The sequence below is a fragment of the Emydura macquarii genome, unplaced genomic scaffold (genome assembly GCF_026122565.2).
Source record: "Emydura macquarii macquarii isolate MOO-44397 ecotype Brisbane River unplaced genomic scaffold, CSIRO-AGI_Emac_v2 contig_3374, whole genome shotgun sequence".
Lineage (NCBI taxonomy): Eukaryota > Metazoa > Chordata > Testudines > Chelidae > Emydura > Emydura macquarii.
In genome coordinates, this window is record NW_027133511.1 from 582,155 (window position 1) to 603,592 (window position 21,438).

A 21,438-nucleotide genomic window follows, 5' to 3' on the forward strand; every position below is an offset into this window, starting at 1 on the left:
TTGCCCTGCTGCAAAGCAAAAGCAAAGGTTGAAACCTGCACGTTTTCCCTGAAATGGAATGCGTTTCCCAGTCAGTCCCACAGCCAGAGATTGCACGGCCAGGGGGGACCACTCCACTGCAGTCATCTCATCTGCCCTCCTGTAACACACAGGCCAGAGAACTTCCCCCCAATAATTCCTAAAGCAGATCTGGCTCTGAAGATTATGAGGTGCTAAAGTACTGCATAGGTGCTGGAACAATGGCTCTTGGCACCTCCACTATACAAACTGTTCCAGTCCCACTGGTACTATGGTAACAGGGGCCCTATCCGTATCTCTGATTGCCCTAGTGTAGGCTGGGATAGAGAGTCTTCCAGGACAGCCAAAATCTACCTTTCTAATGTAGAAAACCAAGCAGGAAATAATTTTAAGATGACTGTTTATTAAGGAAAAGCCTTTCTGCGTTCTTTCCCCATTAGAAGGCTGCCCTAAAAAGGCATACGTCCAATGTTTTGCTGTTGCTGGAACTTGGGCTGAACCTGGAATTGTTTTTCATTTAAGCGAATGGTTTGTGTTTCCACCCTAAAGGACTCCACCTTGTATAGGATCAGAATATTCTCGGCTCCACTGATAGGGCCTGAACGCAGACCTGTAAATCAGAAGGAAATTGCGCCACTGTAAATATTGTAATGAAGAGAAACACCCGGGTAATTGTTTCTGGAAGTCTGAATGGAAGAGTAATGTGATGCCTAATGTGCTGACCAGACACCTGAGATCACACAACCTGAAGGGCCAGATAACCAAACAGCCCCTCAAGAACGGATGCTGGGAAGATCTGAGGCCCCTATGTACAGCCTGATGGATAAATAATTGCCATAGCTTGACATCATTGCCCCCTCCGGAGTCCCTGTCTGTCATGCTTTCTCTCTAACTCTTTGGGCAGGGTCTCTAACTCGTCCAATTAATTCTTAATTCGTTCTTTCCCCATTTTGCCTCAGATCCTATCCATTTACACTAACGTTCACTATGTTAAGCATCCAGTCACTACTAACTTTTTTGGTGAAAACTGAAACAAAAAAAAGCATTTAACCCTTCAGCCATTGCTGAGTTTTCTATTATTGTCTTTCCCTCCTCACTGAATAATGGGCCTACCTTGTCCTTGTTCTTCCTCTTCTGTCTCATGTATTTGTAGAATGCTTTCTTGTTACCCTTGATGTCCCTGGCTAGTTTAATCTCATTGTTAACTTTGGCCTTTCTAATATTGTTCCTACATGCTTGTGTTGTTTTTTTGTATTCATCTTTCGTAAATTGACCTACTTTCCACTTTTTGTATGACTCTTTTTTGAGTTTCAGGTTATTGCAGATGTCCTGGATTCTTATCACACTTCCTACCATTCCAACACATTGGGATAGTTTGCTCTTGTGCCCTTGATAATCTCTTTAAAAAACTGCCAACTCTCCTGAACTCTCTTTTCCCTTAGACATGCTTCCTATAGGATCTTACCAATTCTGAATTTGCTAAAGTCTGCCTTCTTGAAGTCCATTGTCTTTATTCTGCTGTTTTCCCTCCTACCATTCCTTAGAATCGAACTTTACCATTTCATGATCACTTTCATGCAAGCTGCTTCCACCTTCAAATTCTCAGTTTCCCTCTTTATCAGAATCAAATCTAGACCAGCCTGTCCCCTAGTCACTTTCTCAACCTTCTTCAATAAAAAGTTGTCTCCAATGTAATCCAAAACATATGGGATAATCTGTGCCCTGCTGTATTATTTTCCCAGCAGACACCTGGATAGTTGAAGTCGCCCATCATCATCAAGTCCTGTGCTTTGGATGATTTTGTTAGTTGTTTAAAAAAAAATAAGTCTCATCCATCTCTTCTTCCTGGTTAGGTGGTCTATAGTAGACCCCTACCATGACATCACGCTAGTGTTTTTACCTCTTTTTTTCCTTAACCAGAGACTTTCAATAGGCCAGCATGTATCTCAATCTCAGTACAAGTATATACATCTTTGATATACAAGGCAACACCTCCTCCCTTCCCCCCCTTCTGTTCTTTCTAAACAAGCTGTATCCTTCTTTACCAAGATTTCAGTCACCAAGCTAAAGCTGTGATGCCACTTATGTCAGAATTGTGATTATTCACTAGGATTTCTAGTTCTTCCTGTTTATTCCCATACTTCTTGCATTAGTACACAGACAGTGAACATTCATTAGATTTCCCCACTATATTCCCTCATCTCTCCTTTGTCCCTGCTATGATTGCCCATGTTCCCACCCAGATTCTGACCCTTCACCCAGGTCTCCATGTTCAGGACTTACCTGTGGGCTTTTGTCTCCTGTACCGTTGAACATTGTTTAAAACCTGCCTCCTTAGGTTAGTCAGATACTCTTCCTAGTCTTTCACAGGCTGACTCCATCTCTGGTCATCCGTCCTTCTTGGAACAGCATACCATGGTCAAGGAAGCCAAAGCCCTCCTGGCGACACCATCTGTGCAACCAGGAGTTGACCTCCAGCATATGTCTGTCTCTATCTGGTCCCCTACCCTTGAGGTGAAGGATCAAAGAAAACATCACCTGTGTCCCCAGCTCCTTCACCCTCACTCCCAGAGCTCTGTGATCTGCTCAGGGTAAGCCTTCACAATATCATTAGTGCCTACATAGATGAGCAGCATGAGATAGTTGTGAGAGGGCCATATGATCCTTGGCAATCCCTTTGTAACATCTTGGATGCAGGCCTCTGGCAGGCAGCCAGGTCAAGCTGGCAGATGGATGCCTCTGTCTCCCTGAGAAGGGAGTCACAGACCACCGACACCCTGCATTTCCTCTTGGGAGTGGTGGCTGTGCTCCTCCCATCTTGCGGGTACATGGCGTCTCCTCCAACTTTGGGGGAGATGCCTCATCCCTCATTGCCAAGGCAGGATACCAGTTTTTTCTCTCTGGACAGTGGGTTGGGAGCCCTGCCTGCTACCAGATGTAACCAGCAGCCAACTTCCTCCCTGTGAAGGAGCCATTTCCTCCTCCCCGGTAGTGCTACTGCAATCATCTCCAGCTGCATTGCTTTCTCTACCTTGGGGACCTCCATATGCATGTTTTCAATGAATTCCTTGTGTGTACAGATTCTCCTCAGCCTAGTCACCTCCTCCTGTAGCTCTCCCACCTGCTGCCAGCCTGACTTTCTGCAAATCCACCACAGCAGCTGGGTAGAGGCATCTGTGGTTGGGTCTCTGTCTGTACACAGGTGCAGGTGAAGGAGCCAGGGTGGTTTTAATCTCTCTCCCGCCTACCAACTCCCTCTCATACACCTCTGTTTGATGCCCTCTAGTGGCAGGGCTGGATTAACTCTCCTGTGGGACCGGGGCTATTAGATTTTGTAGGGCCCTGTATACAAGTCCTTTTCCTAATTTAAAACAAAATTATCACAGTTATGGCATCAAGGATGTTAACTCTATATTAAACTTGCCTTTTAATTAACAAAGCCGTTTTGTGGTTACATTTTAGTCTTAATGTAGAACGGGTTGGCAGCCTGTGGCACACGAGATGATTTTGAGCGGCACTCACAATCCCGCTGGCCCATGTCACATGGGAGAGGGGCAGGGGAAGGGGTGAGAGTTGAAGGGGGAAGCGAGGTGGAAGGGGGAAGCAGGCTCCGCGTCTTGCTGCTTGGGGCCAGGAGTGTGTCCTGACCAGGGCACTGGGCCCGTGTCATGTGGGAGGGGGTGGAGGAGGGGAGGCAGGGGTGGAATTTATTTTTGCAGGGCCCCTCTTAGCCCAAGACCCTGGGCTGCAGCCCCTAAAGCCCCTGCGTTAATCCAGCTCTGTCTGGTGGTTACTGTTAGTTGCACAGAGGTGTTATCCAGAATCAAGGGTTAAGCTCACCTAGCCAGACCTGTTGACAAAAGCGATGGAACCAAGTTCAAGTGCTTGCTGGCCTGGCACCACAGGCATGGGAAGATTAGCTGCTGCTGGGAGCAGGCTGCCATTTGCCTAGGATCTCCCCTTCATGTAGGGCTCTTTCTTCTTTGCTTCCTTCTTGCTCAAGATACTTGTTTTGAAGCATTCGGTGCCTGGGGGTTGGAGATGGTGACAAATGCCTTGGTGGATGGAGACTGCAGAGCTCTGTTCAGATTGGACGTTTGTCTAAGGGTAGATCTATACTTGCGGGGGTGTGTAGAGTACAGACACAGCCCACCCAGCTTGCACGGGTATAAATAGCAGTGTAGGCGGTGAAGGTTGGCTTAGGTGAGTGCCCAACTGGCTAGATCCTTAGGGTACGTAGCCTGCATGGCTCTCTACACACCAAGGAGTGCTTTTCCTGTCTTCACTGTGTAGCGTCCTTGCCTCCCTGCTGCCTCCCCCTGCCAGAGCCTTTCACTGCCAGTGTAGCTACACACTGCAGCAAGCATGGACACAGTCTGCCCTTCGCTGTGGTGTGTAGTTACTCGTACCTTACACACTGCCGCAATGGAGACAAGGTCCATCCGACTGTAGTTCAAACCAGAATTATTTCAGGGCAGTTCTCCAGCCTGTGTTATACAGGGGTCAGACTACAGCAGGGGTTCTCAAACTTTTTTTTCTGGGACCCCCTTTGAAAATATTTCAGGCTGTGACAACCCCCCCAAAAAGTGATGTCCTCTCCCCCATGCCATGCCACCCTTACTTCTGTGCTGCTGCTGCTGAGGGCAGCCACCACTCTCCAGCAACCTAGCTCTGAAGGGCTCTGGCTGTCAGCCATACACGGGGTGCAGGTGACAGGTCGCAACCTCCCCCTAATAGCCTTGCGACCCCTTGAGGGGTTCTGAGCCCCACTTTGAGAATCCCTGGACTAGATGATCACAATGGTCCCTTCTGACCTAGGAATCCATGAAAAACTGTGTATGTGCTCACTCCATCTCACTATCATTCCTTTTGGGACGACTACTAGTGCCACACAATGGCCCAAGTTGCAGGGATAGTGGGGGTGCTGCTTTATTAGGTGTCATCAATCCTTATGGTAGCACCCAAAGCCCCCACTGAGATCCAAGATGAAGGTCCTGTGCAAACCCTGACACTGACCCTTGTGGGAAAAAGTTGAAATTAAAGGTGATCTCATGAGGCATGCACCCAAGGGAACGGAGCTAGGGTCACACAGGTAATCAGTTCTGGCAGTTTCTGTCTTTAACGTGGTCGGCAGTGCAACCTGAGCATTTTTGGGTTATATAAATAACTCAAGTGAATGTGAGAATCTGGAATTATTTATATTGCAAAACGTATATGGAAGTGAAGTCAGATGGTGTGTTAGTGTTGGTCATAGGATTGTGGTTTTAGTTTGGTTAATGGCAGCTGTATCAAAGAAAAGGCTGAGGCAGTGGATTGTAGAGTGTGTTTGCTAAATGTAAGCGGGGGATGATCCCACTCTTGTGGGGAACTTCCTGGCTCACACACGACCCAGTGGAGTTGGCTAGCAAAAGGATCTGAGTCCTTGCTCCCATTCCCTTTACCCAGAGCCTGCCTGACCACAAGGGCTCCCCTCCCACTTCCTGTGTGGCCAAGTCCTTGTAACCTTGACAAGGCTGGGCCCAGAATTTTGGGGTGGCTTGACCCCCAACCTTGTCATGGTTACTTACAGCAGGGGCTGGGGTGTCCCCATGCTGGGGGGGCTCTCTCCACCCTGGATGCTTCCCTGATCCACTGATTATTGCATATGGTCCAAAGCAAATATATTTTAATTGGTGGCTGTTTAATAAATTGTAAGGAAAAAATGGGAGAGGCGAAAGGAAAACACCTAGCGCCGCCCCGTGGGCAGGGGACACCACACCCGGCATTTCTGGGGTGTGAGGGAAGCTCACAGCCAACTCCTCACACGCCCCAGGCTCCTGCCCAGGCCTGGCTGCGTTGCAGGGAGGCCACGGGTCGGACGCTGGCTCTGGTGGTGGCCACACCCCACCCCCCAGGCACTAGGGGGCAGGCCTTTCTCCCCAGTGTCACCCCTGTCAGGGTCACGGCCCCCACTCCGAGTCTGGCCTACGCGGCCTCTGGCCTGGTGCCGTCTCCCTGCCTCGGGTCCCCCTCGCTCCCCCCAGCCGCTCACTCACCGCACCCACCTCTGGACGGCTCCTTTACCAGGGCTAGTACAATCTCAACAGAAGACTTCTCACCCCTCCCTGCTGCCCTTAAAATACTGGAACCCCGGCCGCCAGCCGTGTTGGGCTCTGTTTAGATAAGAGTTAATTTTTCATCAGAACAGGCTAAACACAGATCTGCTGCCATTTGTTCATACAATCGAAGGCCAACATTTCATTACCCTTGTGGTTAACACAAAAGTGACTTGTAACACAATCCCAGACACATGGACCGTTTCCCATCATGCTCAGCACCTAGTGTGCTTATGTAATATGCTGAGTGCTTAATTGTACTCATGCAAATACAAAGCCTATGCAAATAAAGTGCCCCCCCTTTCAGCTGCTGAGCAGGTGGAGTGCCACTCAGACCTTGCTTACATCTTCACATTTAAACAGTATGATGGGGATACACAGTGTTTATATGTATATGCATATATATGTATTCTCCTCAGAAAAATGATTGACCAATTATTATTTTATCAACTACCGCTGGTTAATAACATAGTAAAAGTACCTGGATTGGCTAATAACTTAGACTGGTTAATAATGAAATCCCCCCGTGTTTTAATAACGTGCTGCAAAGAGCTGCAGGAGACACATTAAGGAGCCACTTGCAGCTCCCAACCCAAGCCTTAGTCTGAGGATCACCGTTGATGCAGATCACACATAGGCTCAGACAATTTGATTTTTTAATCGGTAAATGTCTGTACACACAGATCTCACTGTAACACACAACCCGACAACAAATATTTCCAGAGAGAATCACTACAATTTACAGGTAGGCAAAGTAAGAAAAATGCTGCTTGAGAACTTCTCACTGTTTCACTGAAGGCGATTTTCTTTGTGTACCTTGACAGGTGAGATTGGCAATTGATGGGTTAAAGGTTATAAAGCTGTAGTTTTTTTAATCTCAACATCTACAGTCGTTAAATAGCTATTGTCTGACACCGCCCCATTGTCTGCCCCCCCTCCCCAAACTGTGAAGATTTAAATCTATAAAAACTGGGGAAAACCACTTAAAATGTCCATATCTGCCAGTCAGAAGAAAATTAAAATACAATTCTGCCCATTCTCATTGTATATAACCAATAGGAGCTGGCCTAAGGAATGACATCATCTTCATCTGCTCTTCCTCCAAGCCCTTTTCCTAGCCTCCACTCTGAGCGCCCCCAGGCAGTGGCTGCACAGCGCTCCGGGCACGTCGCAGCAAGACCAGGGCTGATGTGCTCTGCGCCAGCACTGGCCACCCGCTCACCCACGCCTGCTGCAATTGTGGTTTGGCAGAGACTATAGCGAGCCTGCAAGGCAGTAACCCTGTTGTCCCTCGGGCTGGCACAGCTGCCAGGCCTCAAAACATCTCCTGGAGAAGCTATTTCCTACTGTTCTTGGGTACAGCTCGGGCCAGCAGCTGTGGCTGCATTACACACAGCACTGAGCAGGGAAGGCAGCGAGCAACTGGGGGAAGGACACGTGCTGTGCAGCTAGCCCGGTACCCAGCTGCCTTGGACGGCAAGACAGGATCATGGGCCTTTCAACATCCCCGAGTGGCAGGTGTCTGCTATATAATGTGCCCAATTTGAAAAGATGTCATGCTTTTCTAAAGTGCTGCTGGTATGAGAGAGGCTGGGGGGGAGGGGTTTGCTGTGCCAGATACTAGCGGTGTCTGATCCTCCAGCCACCAGCAGATTCCTCCAGGGCTGGGAGTAAGAAGGAAATATGGAGAGGGAGGAACACTGGGGCTGTTACAGCAATCCAGAGTGAAGATCTCTGTTCGGGGAGTAACACACAGCGTGGCCTTGGCTCCAGTCCCTGCTGTGACGCCACCCCAGGGGCTGAGGGACAGATCCTGAGATGTGCCATGTATCCACAGCTCTCTCAGACTTTGGAACCAGAACCTACATGGCCCCTTCTGCATGTCCCCCGTGCTTGAGGCCTGTGCATTGGTACAGGAGCATTTCCTGTCCTTCTCCCCTCACCGTACCTGCATGTAGCCCCCATGCATGTTGATGCTCTGCTGCATTGGTGCCTGTAGCACCCTCCAGGTCAGACTCCCATCACCCTAGCTGCACTGATCAGCTCCAGAAGCAAGTGTCTAAGTGTTGAGCAAGAACTTTGGATCCAAATGCTGGACCTACAAGATCTTTTATAAGCCTTTTATATTTCTATTGCATCTTTCATTGGGAAGGGTCCCAAAGCAATTTACACCCACCTCTGGGGTGAAGGGCGGCAGCCCAGGCACAGCATCACAGTATTACCGGGGGACGATCAAGACATTGAGTAAGGGCATCGCGGCCAACTCCAGCTATTACAAAGAGCTGGGGAGTCTTTCCCGGGGAACAGCTCTCTCCACTGAATGCTCCACAACCAGGGAAAGCACCCAACCCTTAGAAGACCTGCCTTGCAAGGAGGAAGGGCTGAAACAGACCATGCTGGGTTTTGAACTTAGGCTTCCAGGGTGGAGGCATTTCACAGCTGCTTCTTCGCTCAGAGCCAGGATAGCCCCAGCAGAGGCAGCTCCATCCTAGAGCAGTTGTGCAGAGGGGAAGCCAGGAGAAAGAACAGCCTGACAGCAGCTGCAGATGGTTTTGGATAGGACACTGGAGGGAGCTGGTCAAAAGCCAGCTGCCAGACTTACAGCCTTGGACGCCACCAGGTGTTGGGATGAGAAAAATGCTCCTCTCCTTCCAAACCAGGCTGGAAACCCCAGAGACCTTCATGGCAGCTGTCGAAGAAAAGAGCAGGGGTCACTGTCCCCATTTACCAGACTGGGACTGAAGAAGTTATTTGCTTGAGGTCACACAGCGGCTCAGTGGCAGATCTGGGAATTAAAGCCAGGACTCCAGACTCCCAATCTGGTGGCCTGTTTGCTGGACTCTGCCGCCTCTCTTCAGAATTCTCCCCTTGTCCTGAGATTTCCACAGCCACCTGTCCAGCTACTGGGCACCATGACCCCATATTTGGTATTCCCTCAGTTAAGAGAATGCGGCCCTCTGAAAAGGCACCAGAAACTCCTCATTTCTCACAGCCCTGCTCCTTCAAGAACTGGCCCAGAGGATCATAAAAGGTGCATAGTTGGCAAACATGCCCTCTCTTCTTAACTGAGACTCCTTCGGTTGAGCTGTGGAGTGAGTGTTCCACCATCACATGATCCTTGCAGACTCTTGGTTTGCAGATCACACCAGAGCTGGAGTCCTCTGCTTATGTTACTGCTGGAGGAGTTTCTCTTTTAGGACATTTATTTTGTTAAGATTAGAACCTATCCCAAACTTCCCTAGATCTCTCGTTTTCAGACAGAGGAGGCCAAACCCAACCCTGGTGTTGCTGCATTGAATTCAAGGTATCTCCACCAGGGGTGAATTTGGCCCTGTGTGTGTCATGTCACATGGAAGCTCAGAGAAGGCTGAAGAAGGTTCTAGTTTGGACCATCCCCGGAAGCTTTCTTCTGGTTAGTTGGATACCTTGGGAAGCTGAAGCAGCTCCTGGAGGCAGGAAAGGGAGCCTTCTATGCCCACACCATCTCTGCCATAGCAGTTCTGTGCCAGTGTCATGAACAGAGCCAGCCCACCTGTGCCATTTCCGGCAAGATCACTCCAGAATTGACGTATTAAGGTAACCCAGGTCTCAAAGGTCTCGTGTAAAGGTCAGGGGCTGGAACTGGACTTGCGTCCAGCCGATGTATAAGGAAGTCCTGCAAGGCTGTTTGGTCTCTTTAAAAAAAAAAAAAAAAAAAAAAAAAAAAAAAAAATCGGGGGGGGGGGGGGAGTTTCTCCTGGTTGGTTTTTATTATTACTGTTATTTATACTGCAAATGCAGCCATGTGTACCCAGCACTAACCAGACCCTGAGGAAGATACAATCACTGCCCAGCTGAGCTTGCAGTCTAGATATACAGAGATGAAGAGGCGGAAAGAGGCTGCCAAGACAAGGAGAGGCATAGGGCATTTTCCTTACACCTCTGTTTGCCGATGGAGGGATGTTTGAAGTTTAACACAGTCAGTTCCCCTCCCGGCTATTAAATCCTCCTCTCCCCTGCCTACCTGCCTCCCCAGCTATTTACACATCAGAAACATCAGAGGCACCAGGTCTTTTCTTGCCTATTTTGTTGGAGGTCTCAGTTGTGGATTGGGCGATCTTTCAGGCCCCTAACTGAAGGGTCAATTTTAAACAGCTTGATTAACAGGTCCTTTCTCCTTCTCTTCAGGTTTCTTTTGCAGGAAATCTGTGACATGAACCTGCTAGTTCTCTAGTCATCCATAGACTCTTCTAGGAAAACTTGCAACAGAAGAACCCCACAGTATTTCTAAGATAACAAGTATACCCTTTTCCCTTGACCACTTGTTTTTTTAAATCTCCTTTCAGGCCTTCTTCATACTAAGCAGGATAGAGAGGGTTCCCACTAGGTTGACCCCCGTTTGTAGGTCACTTATGTGAAGCCTTCCCACCAGGGCAGAGCTCTGAGAACTGAAGCTGGGGAGTGGGACACTCTGTGCCTCAAAAGAGTGCCCTGGGGCCCCTACTGTCTGATTATGAAATGTTTTGTACAATGCACGCCTTGTGAGGTATCATTTTAAATGTCTTGATCTGCTGAACCTTAACATCCTGTTGGATTGTTTGTGCTATCATTGTATGCGGCGTTATGAAGTATTGCTATATGTGCTACTGAAATACGCTCCGAGATTGGGAGTTGCTCACAGCCAGCCTTTCAGTTGGGACAAAAGAGCAGACGTCACTGGCCAGACAGGCGTTAATTGCCCGTCAAGAAGAATCCACTCTCCCAGAGGGTCCTTGGAGAGGCATGTGCGCAGTGGGGATCTGCTTGACTGTCAGGGCAAGGATTTTTCTAGCAGGTGGAAGGAAGTGTAAAAGAGGGACAGTGATATCATCACATGACCTCCTCCCCCCACATCTCAATATCTGGAAGACAAAGACTGAACTAGGGAGATTGGCCCCAGTCAGGAAGGGAGTGGAGCTTGTGTTTTGAGGAGCTGTGACTGCCCATCACGGTTGGAGTGATAGACTGCTTGATTCAAATCCTGCTTAGTCTGTTAGAGTTACAATTTAGATGGCGTTTCTATTTTTATTGCTTAAGTAACCAACTTTGCTCTCTCGACCTGCTACTTATAATCACTTAAAATCGGTCTTGCTATAGTTAATAAATCTGTTTTATATTTTACCTAAAGCAGGGTGAAGTGCTTGGGAAATCTCAGCTCAGATTGCAGCTTCCCTTTCCTTTGAAGACGTGGCAAACTAATTAATGAGCTTGCACTGTCCATGGGAGTTTTGAGCAGTGTAAGGTAGTCTAGTTCCAGGGTGCAAGGCTGGGGCCTCTCTCTGTGTGATTCACAAGTGGCTCAGGGAACATTCGTGCCGTTTAGCTAGGCGAGGAGTCACATGCTGGTGGCTGAGTGATCACAGCACTCAGAGGGATTGGCTGCTTGTCACTGGCGTAGCACTGAGAGAGAGAGCCCAGGCTGGAGTTAAGGGAGCACAGCAGTCCCACAGTTCCAGGTTGCAGCCCGGGCATTCCGTCACAGGCGGTCTGAGGAGAGAAGCAAGTGTGTCTGTTTGAGCTGAAGGGGTAAGGGCCAGATTTTAAGATATTTAAGTGCCTAAAGAAGCAGGTAGGCTGGAAAGCTCTAGTGGAGTTTTCAAAAAGCTCCTGTATTAGACAGGAGGCCAGACAGGATGATCTGGTGGTTCCTTCGGACCTTAAATTTTATGACTAAATAAAATCTGGCCCTACATCTCCTGCTGGCAGCTGTAGCAGACCTCTAATATGTGCCCCACTCACGAGAGGGGGATAATGCCGCACACTTGGGGAATAGGGGTTACATTCACATCACTCATTTCAACAGCAACCTCATTTACCCTGACGTTCCCCTATCACACAGTGGCAGAGCCTTACACAGCTCAGATGCTGGGTGAAGATGTGTGTGAATGCACACAGCCTCTGCAGATAGAGGATCAATTCCTACAAGGCGCGGTGCTCCATTCATTCCATGCTAGCAAGGAAACCTTGCAAAATATGACCTACAGAGCTTTGCACCAGAACCCTTTGCAGGACATGCAAGACACACTATCATTGCTCAGAGATGTGGGCTGAGGGCTCTAGAGAGCGTGGATGACACTTCATCCCACATAAAGCAGGCGCATATATGAGAAAGAATCACTTACAGCTTCAATGGTTGTTTTCCTTTTGTCCCTCCAGCTGCTGCTTTGTAGTTCAGTCTTTTCCTTCATAGCAGATATTAAAAACAATCCCCAAGCCCATTGGCCTGGTAGAAGCTCAATAGAGATGCAAGGACTGAGGCCAGGAACAAATTATAGATTTCTTGCATCATAGAAACACTCAAAAAAACACCCAAACCCACCCATAGGTTAGTGGGTTGCAGCCAGGTCTGTGGGGAGCTAAAATCGTTACCATCTGACAGCTGTTCAACTGGCTGCATGAAGCCAGCTTTTGGTTTCACAGTGCACAAAAGCCATCACCGCCATCACAACTGGTCCACTTGGTGCAGTCTCAGCAGAAAGGCCCAGTACTGAATGGCCCACGGCTGCTGTACTCCCTTCTCGTCCCACACATTGGCACTGGCAGGCATGGCTCATTGTGCTGAGGACCAAGTGAAGTGAACGGCCTTATCAATCAGCCCTTTTGTCTTTGTAAAGGCTTGAATGGTTTCAGAAGGTCTTTCACAACCTGCTAACTTACTGAAACCCCTCTCATTTGACAATGAAGTTTTGTAAATCACGTATTCTACATTGCTTTACACTTGTTAGCACAGAGGCTCAGGGTGGTGGTGGAGGAATTCATCTCATCAGTGAAGCTCTACCATTCGCAATTCCAATTTCTCCCCTCTGCTGTCCAGAAGCTTGATCCAGACCCTGATTTGGCCTGGTCGGCTGTGTGGGGAGCCTCCCACTGATTGTGTCCCACGGAGAGCACTCCATTTGGGATAGGGAGAGTGCAACACAGCTCATTTGGCCGACAGCAGGTGTATACATTTTATCCCGCCATCTCATGGCTTGCCCTCCACTCCAAATGCACAACTTTTTTTCGGTGTTTATTTCAAACCCTGAAACACTCAACCTTACGCTCTTGCAGCAGGGTTCTAAAGTATGTTGCAATTTATGGCCTGCTGTTCACATCAGATTCTGCAAGTGTGCTTTAAATGCATTGCAACTTGTGAAGAAGCCGAAAGCCATTGCGATGCATGAGGTCGAAAACCTGAAGAGTTTTATTGTGGTTGCTGGAAGCACTTGCTGTTACGCTTGCACGTCTGTTTCTATTACAATCCCCCACCCCCAACTCCTGCTTCTCACACTTGCAGCTTCTCAAGACTTTCCTTCTTCGGGCCAAACATTTCCGTACTGATCTCTGCCAAAGGTGATTTTTAAACTAAAGTACTTGCTTCCGGCCATTAAATGCTGACATTAACCACCAGCATATCTTTTCTTTAAAAACAGAGGAAGTTTAAAACAGAGTTCAAATGACATCAGCATTTCACAATTAAAGATCAAAAGTAAAAAATGCAAAAGCCAAGGTCTCAACAGTAAAAAAAGAGAAACAGTCAATCTAGTCATTCATTTCAGACCCTATTCTGGCTCCCCTAACCCTCTTCCAATTTTTGTGGTTTTCCAAGCCCTTTTTCCTACTGGAAATCATGTTTCTCTCTCCCCTGTCGCAGCACAATAGACCCCCACGCACAGAGGAAACCGACAGAGAGAGAGAGAGAGAGAGAAATCAGTGAAACTGGCTATACACAAAAAGGCTTCAGTATTCAGAGGTCCTGAGCAGCTGCAGCTCCCATTGACTTAAAACAGAACAGTGGGTACTCGGCATCTCTAAATGTGCTGTCAAAGGCACCATGTGAACCAACTGTAAAGATCCATTGAATCTCTTTCAGTTACAATCATCTCAGGATTACTTCTCATAAGCCTGGGTGAATGGATTTTTAGAAGGAAGTACAACTGAGTCAGCAGCGTCCCATTCAAGTGGTCATGGAGCACTCCCCATTCCTGTTGATGCTGTAAGACGTGGGCCAACAGACATCCAGGAAGCACAGCATGCTCCAGCTACTGCTGGAACTGCAGCTTTTGTATTTCCTGATGCTTCATGGTTTCAACCGTGTAAACTTGTAGCCCAGCTCTGTCAACCTTTACTCTCACAAGCAGCCCTTGAGCATACATGTCAGACAGCTGAAGTCACCAGGATGCTCGCACGAGTAAGTGGGCTGCTCCAGCAGATCCCTTCATGCTGCGCTCATGCCACCTTCTGCACTTAACTGCTATTCAATGTAAAAGAATGCAGGGGACATTTTAACAGAGATCAAACTAATTGACCCTTCGTAAAACTTCAGAATTGTGACCTTTATATTTGTAACCCTTCTGCCCGACAGCAGCAAAAGGCTGGGTTCTATATCTAGGGGTCCCTGTCAATGATACAACACCAAACTGGCTCAAGCCCCCACCCAGTCACCTGGGAAATCACACACTGTCCCATGGGCACCCCCAAAAGGCAATATTTCCCCTCTCGCAAGCACAGAATCTCAGTTTAGAAAGTAAACCTTTTAATAACAGGAAGGAGGTAACACAGCCCTGGTTTTGGAACCAGTGCAGACAGAATTCATGAACTCAATGAGTCAAACCCATCCCAGAGTATGGGGGTGTGTCCTTCAGCTCATCCTTCTTGCTTTCCCCTGTACTGACTATTGTACTTGCAGTGTCCACCTCTTGGTTGGAGGCTCAGCCAGTGCCCTTCTCAGGCTCCTGCTGGACGTGGGCTTGACCAGGTCCTCTCTGCTGCTGCCTCCTGCCACCTCTGGGCCTCGCCGAGTCTCCGCTACTGGCGCCTGCCATCGGCAGGTACCACCGTCTGCTGTCTCCCGCCGTCTGCAGGCACTGACCCTCCTGGCTCCTCTCTGTTGGTTGTCAGTCAAAGTTTCCCAGTTTCTCTAGTGATTTCAGCTTTCAGCTCATGGAAAACCATCTGCTGATACAGGAGCAACATCCCTGCTTTTAGCAGAACAAAGACTCCAAGAGGAATAATTAATTCCACCTTTTAACAGTGGGAGAAGATAGTCAATCCATGCCTGAGAGTAGCCCTTTGCCAGGGCTAGTGCAATTTCAGCAAAAGACTTCTCACCCCTCCCTGCTGCCCTTACAATGCTGGAACATCCGGCTGCCAGCCATGCTGGGCTTTGTTTAGATGAGAGTGAATTTTTCATCAGAACAGGCTAAACACAGATCTGCTGCCATTTGTTTACACAATCGAAGGCCAACATTTCATTACCCCTGCGGTTAACACAAAAGTGACTTGTAACACAATACCAGACACGTGGACCGTTTCCTATCATGCTCAGCACCTAGTGTGCTTATGCAATATGCTGAGTACTTAATTGTACTCATGCAAATAAAAAGCCTATGCAAATAAAGTGCCCCCCCTTTCAGCTGCTGAGCAGGTGGAGTGCCACTCAGACCTTACTTACATCTTTATTTGTTGAATTAATAAATAAATAAATAAATTAAGACTCCCATTTCACACACAGGGATGGTGGCCAGAGCAGACAGAATGGAAGGCACTGTGTTCCCCTTGTTATTCACCTTGCACAACTACAGCGCTGTATAAACACATACATCTCCCCAGGTTACTTGTACTATGCTCATCCTCTAGGTACCAGAGCTCCTCACAGGCAATTGTATCCTGGCAGCCTGTGATTGCCTTTGGCATTTCTCATCACCATTCAGTGATATTCAACTACTTACATGCAGTCAAGTACCCCAGGATGGAATTTCAACCTTCAGAGCCAATTCCTGATATTGGGTTTCAGGGAAGCTTTCAGCATGGCTCTCACTGGTGATTTATCATGGGAGGGGCAAAGCGGATCCCCTCCAAACCCAACAAGATTCAGTTTCCTCTCTCCTCTTGATGTGCAGATCCTCTCTAGATGTCATCGCAATGAGGGTTGGTCAGAGAGGAGGGCTGGATAGCGCTGGCTCCAGTGCCCAGTACCATGCCATGAGTTCAACAGATGAGGTCGTTAGGGGAAAACACAATGAATGGGGCATCAAGCAGGCAGTAGGCCCAGTGCATCTAGCCTCTGCCAGCCTTGAGATAGAAGGGCCAAGGCCCCATTCCTGCCTCTGCTGGAATCAACAGGCACAACTCCCTTTAACTTCCATGGTGCAGACTCCCAGCCCACCTTCTGCTTTCAGTTACCCTGCATAAATCCAGAGCAACCTCATGGAAGTCTATGGAGTTACTGCTGATTTACACTCCAGTACCAGCAGAGCTTGGCTCTATGGATCTTCATATGGTGATGCTTCGTGCTGCTAGCAGAACAGTAAGGCTGGCGTCACTATGTGCTCCTGGGGTTTTTACACTATCCCTGGCTAACGCGGGCAGGAAATGCCTCGCTGAGTCTGCCAGGCCCAAAGGATGCTCTTAGTTTCCTAGGTTAATAGAGATTTTCAATGCTCAGCCACTTCTGCTCTTAAAGTCTGTGTCAGCATTTATGGGATTATGAAAACAGCATCTTCCAGTCCTTCCCTGTTCTGCCAACCCTTCCTTCCTGGGGAAAGAGAGGAGAAAAAAGCCTCCGCAAGAGTAATGGTAACAGCTTTTAATTTGACAAGAATCAATACATCGTTTAAGACAATACTGGTTTTGCCTCGTTTGGAGTTTCCTTCACATACCAGCAGGGAGAGAGTAACTTTGTAGGGAAGTACAGTTCTTCCCCTGGGGCTTAAAGCATGGTCAATGTGCAAGTGAGTGCTTCTTCTTTTGTTTAAAACTTTTCCCAGTGATTTTATTGACAGTTACAGCACCTCTTAGTGACCAACAGAAAAATGTGTTACCTAGGGATACATGATCCCAAGTTGAGAAAGGCAGATTTCGGATATTTATATCTTTATACAGCTATATATATATTTTTTTTTTGTGTGTGTGTGTATATACACAGATACATCTCTCTCTTCTTTAAAGTATTAAAAAATTGATCAACCTCCATTCTATAAAAAATACCTACTCTACAAGATAGAAAAAATTCCCTCTCCAAATATACACTGATTTACACCCAAAGTTACTCTGGAAATGTACATTACGTGGCTTCTTCCCACGGGCTCAGGAAGGAAAAAGGTCCACAAGAGGGCAGCTTAGAGAACTGCAAAACAAGCAGGAGCTCTTGGTTTGCGAGGAGATGGATGCTACACAAGGGTGTGGGGAGGGAGAAGGAAGATGTTAGCGGCTCATTGCTCAGGGTCCAGGGAAGAGAGAACACAGCCCTCCTTGGGAAGCAGGTTGTCTCATCTCTCTCAGCGATACTGCAAAACACAAGCCCAAGGGTAATGTGTGTTCACAGAATGAGACTGGGGACTTCTCAAACATCTGAATGAGACTGGGAATCAAGCTCCTGCATGGTGGAGATGGAGTTGAAAGCAGTGACCTGCTGCAATCATCCACTTCAGCTCCTTTTAAAGGGGCATTGTGTTACCCAGCTTTTCATTGTAAATCTGAAGTCAGTCTGGGTTAAAGACTATTTAAAAATAGATGTCAAACCCATCTGAATATGGACATTCTGCACAGGCAACCCATGAAATGGTCTCTGCGTTAGAGTGATGGGAAAGCCAGGGACTGTCAGCACCAGTGTGTGTTATTTGGGAATCCCTGGCTATCCTCACTCACCAGGCTCTTTGCCCTCCTTAGAGACATCCTTTAAGTCAACATGAATTATGTTAGGCAATTTTCTATGCTCTAAAGAAAACCATCCTGGAACCAAGGCCTTTACTTTCCAGACCCATGGAATAAAATAAAGGAGAGATGCTAGGTCAGTAGTTGCGATGGTCTAAAGGGGATTTTAGGTGAGCAAGGAGGCTGTGGTGTTTGTCACTCTCCCAACTGTCAGCAGGAGGAGGATTTGGACCTGGCTTCCCTGGGAAGCAGTTGGACTAGCAGCTCAGAGGTCTCAGTCCTATGGATCAGGAGCACATTTAGGACATTGCGGTGCAGACCAATGCAGCAGGAATTTCCACATTTTTACAGACGTAGGTTTCACTCTGGCTAACGGCCCTTCTAAAAGCTAACCGGTTGATTTAAAAACAAAATCACCCTGATTTAAAATAGAAATCTATTGTATATTCAACATGCTGCCTGTGCTTGGAACCAGGATGCTTTTCTGTTACAGGTCAAATGGATTTTCAACCAGCAGCAGGGAAAGATTTAATATTGGCTTCTAGAGAACTTTGGTGTCTGATGAAGGGTTTTTAATAGGAAAAGCCTGATTTCTTTGGCCCACAGAAAAATCTAAGCCAAGGCTGCTGGATCCTTCGGGTGAGTGTGAGCCTTGATATTGTTCTGGTGGCCCAAGGTGAACAGAGTCTTTCAATCAACTCCTGGCTTTACCTATTGAATGATGCCTTGTACAGGGCTTTTAAAATGGCATTTCACACTTGCCTGAACAGGTCAGACATTAACATGGCTTTTGTTTCCCAGAGGCCTTCGATTTCAGCCTGCAGTTAATTCTCCCCTTAACTTTGCATCTTCCCTTTCACCAGGGTTTAGACTAGTTGTAACCACTACACTACAGGTGACCTTGGATGTCTAAGAAGTCAGAACAGCAGCCGCCAGTTCCTGGTTTAAAGCCATGAAGCTACTCAATGAACGTGATGGCATACCAAGTGCATCATAGCACAGGAATGACACAGCAATATCAGCAGAGCCCACCTGGGAATGGCTCTTCGCAATAGACTGCACCGCCTTCACACTAACACCAGCATTCAGGCATGTCAGGGACAATCGCTGAGGTCCACCAAGCCATGGATCTTGAAAAAGTGTGGAAACGGTTCATGTTGGTCCTCTCTAGTACAACTTATGCTCTGCTACACCATTAGGGGACTGGCCTGAACTTAGCTGCTGGGTGCCCACCTATCACTGCAGGTGCATGCTTAAGCAATACTAAGGCTACATAGGTACTGCGGGACCAGACAGCATAACAGCTACTAACACAAGCTAATGAAGCCTGTAGAAATCACAGCCCTTCCTTCACTCACACAAGGAAACAGCAAGATAGACAGCTGCTGCCCTTCTATCAACAACCATATGGCTTTCACCCTTCCCACTGATTGCTACCTTACTGCCATCCTCTCCAGTTCAGGTCCCATGAGCTTGATAGATAAGTGCGAACATCTGATGCTGAAGGAGCTTGCTACAGAAGAGGAATGGGTACTGCTGCAGAAAAGCAACCCTCTGTATCATGCAAGGAATGGAGCCAGCTGAACGGTGAATTCAAAGAAGATGCCATATGTGTAAAATGTTAGCAAGCCCGAAAACAAAAATACAAATGCCAATGCATGTGTCAAACTCCACTTATACCCCACAGCAAAGATGGTCATTCTCCTGTCCCCTTCCTTCTAGCCAGTAAATGGAGAGAAGTCATCTAGGGTTCCCGCATACAACCCACCTTCGGGAGTAAGCCCTGGGGGGCGCTAGCTGTGCAGCTTGATGGAGGAATTTTGCACTAAGTTTGAAAACATTCGACAGGTTTGGAACAAACATTTCTCATTCATAGATTTGCCTTAGCAAGGGTATCCTGGGCACTTTGGCAAAGCAGATTTCTGGGCAGGGCAGGGCATTATCTGAGAATTCAATCAGCTGATTTCTCCACCCCACTATTATTCTCTTTTAATAAAAGTTTCAGCAGAATTAATCTAAGCATGGCCCTGTATTTTGCTTAACTCCATAGTCTTAATTCCCCATCCATGCATCAGAAGCGATTTCAGGGTAACATATTGCAACAGTTCCAGTTAGCAGCCATTTGTCAGCCCCACTGTTTGATATGTTCCATTGGCAGGAGGCAGGTCCTTTCCTGTCCCCTTTCCCTCCACATTTTGCTCAATTTATTTTCCTGATTCCCTTTCACCCTTCAAAGCCAGCAAGGGTCTTGAGAGAGTCCAACAACAAAGCCTTGTTGCCGTTTTTCTTCTTCCCTAGTGCGCTGGATTAATTCATCCAATGATCTGAAGTGATGCTTTGTGTGCCTTCATCAAGATCAAAGATGTCACAAGTCTTTCCTTTGCCTCTCAGTGCACCAAGTCCACCCCAAATCATCAGTACATAGTCTGCAGCTCTCAGCTTCCTTACTTGACTTCCAGGATGGATGGGTTGGTTTCCATGATGGCCACAATGATCTTGTCAATGTAGTCTTGCAGACGGAAGTTGATCTCCTCCTGCTTTTGAATTGCCTCCATCAGCTGTAGGGGAGGAAGAGGAAGCTGGTTACTGCCAGGCCACAGGTCAGGGCCACCTAACAGATTTCTTTGCAGTTTTCACTCTTGGGCCATTTTCTCAGCAACAAAAAAAAAAAAACAGAGTACACGATAAAGGGTTTCTTTCTCTCAAAAGCTGTCCTGCCCAAGAGATTCCCCATTCCCATTTTAGACTTAAAAGGAAAACCTGCATGCATCTTAGAAGAGCTACTGGTGACCACATTCATTCCCATTACTGTGCAGCACAAGGTCTAGTGGAATTTGTTCCCCTCAAAACCTAGATTGAGCTCCCTGGAATTGCTCTAGCGTCTTGTCTCCCATGGAGGATTGTGTTTGGCTGGGGAGGCAGTCAGCTGTTCTCTTCAACTCTATAACACTTGTTAGTGGAAGGTGCTAGTCTTCCCAAGGCAAAGCTGCACCAAAGGCTCATAATGAATATTAACATTGTGAGTCCAGTTTTCAAACAACACCTCAGATGCCAAATCGTGCTTTTGGGTGCTCATATCAGGAAACCCAACACCTGTTTTAGGCACATGACAATATGGAAACTCAGCCACAATGTGTGAAAATTGAGTTCCTTACTGAGTTTCTCTATTCCAGAATGAAGGTTTTTGTGTTTATGGACTGAGTCTCACAATCTCTTATCACCTCACCTTTCCCATGAGGGAACTCTGATTCTTATACCATTAAGACACACGCCCCCAGTGACAGACAGATTAGGTTTACTCAATAAGTTAACTTCAATGTTCTTCCTCTAGCTGTCAGAGAAAATGGTAGTGAGTTGTCCCAAGAGAAAGCAAGAAATATTGCATGTGTCTCACTCAAATAACAATGTTTATTGCCTCATTAGCTTCTTGAGCTTCTACTGGTGAACTCAGCTGTTCATTTGTGCAAGTGTCTGTGGCACAACTACATGAGAACTTGGTAAAACAGCTGGTGTAAGGGGAGAAGAATAAAGAGCATGCTCATGAAGGACCCAGGGTCTAAGCTCCCACACAAATCATGGGAGGCTGCATCTAGATTTCTAAGGGTTTAAGCAGACAACGTATGTAATGTTCTTTACATTATCCTAGCAAAGGGGACGTTACCTCATGAACAGC

At 47.4% G+C, this 21,438-nt stretch overlaps 1 protein-coding gene across 3 annotated transcripts in view; it reads right to left on the reverse strand.

Moving 5' to 3' along the window:
* Positions 1 to 16,683: 16,683 nt before the first annotated feature.
* The window catches only part of RAB11FIP3 (RAB11 family interacting protein 3), a 184,668-nt gene continuing 179,913 nt past the window's right edge, over positions 16,684 to 21,438 (reverse strand). For all 3 annotated transcript variants that reach the window (XM_067534049.1, XM_067534047.1, XM_067534050.1), the window contains one exon: positions 16,684 to 20,323. In XM_067534049.1, the coding sequence (XP_067390150.1) occupies positions 20,210 to 20,323 (114 nt within the window). In that variant the 3' untranslated portion in view covers positions 16,684 to 20,209. The remainder of the gene's footprint in view (positions 20,324 to 21,438) is intronic.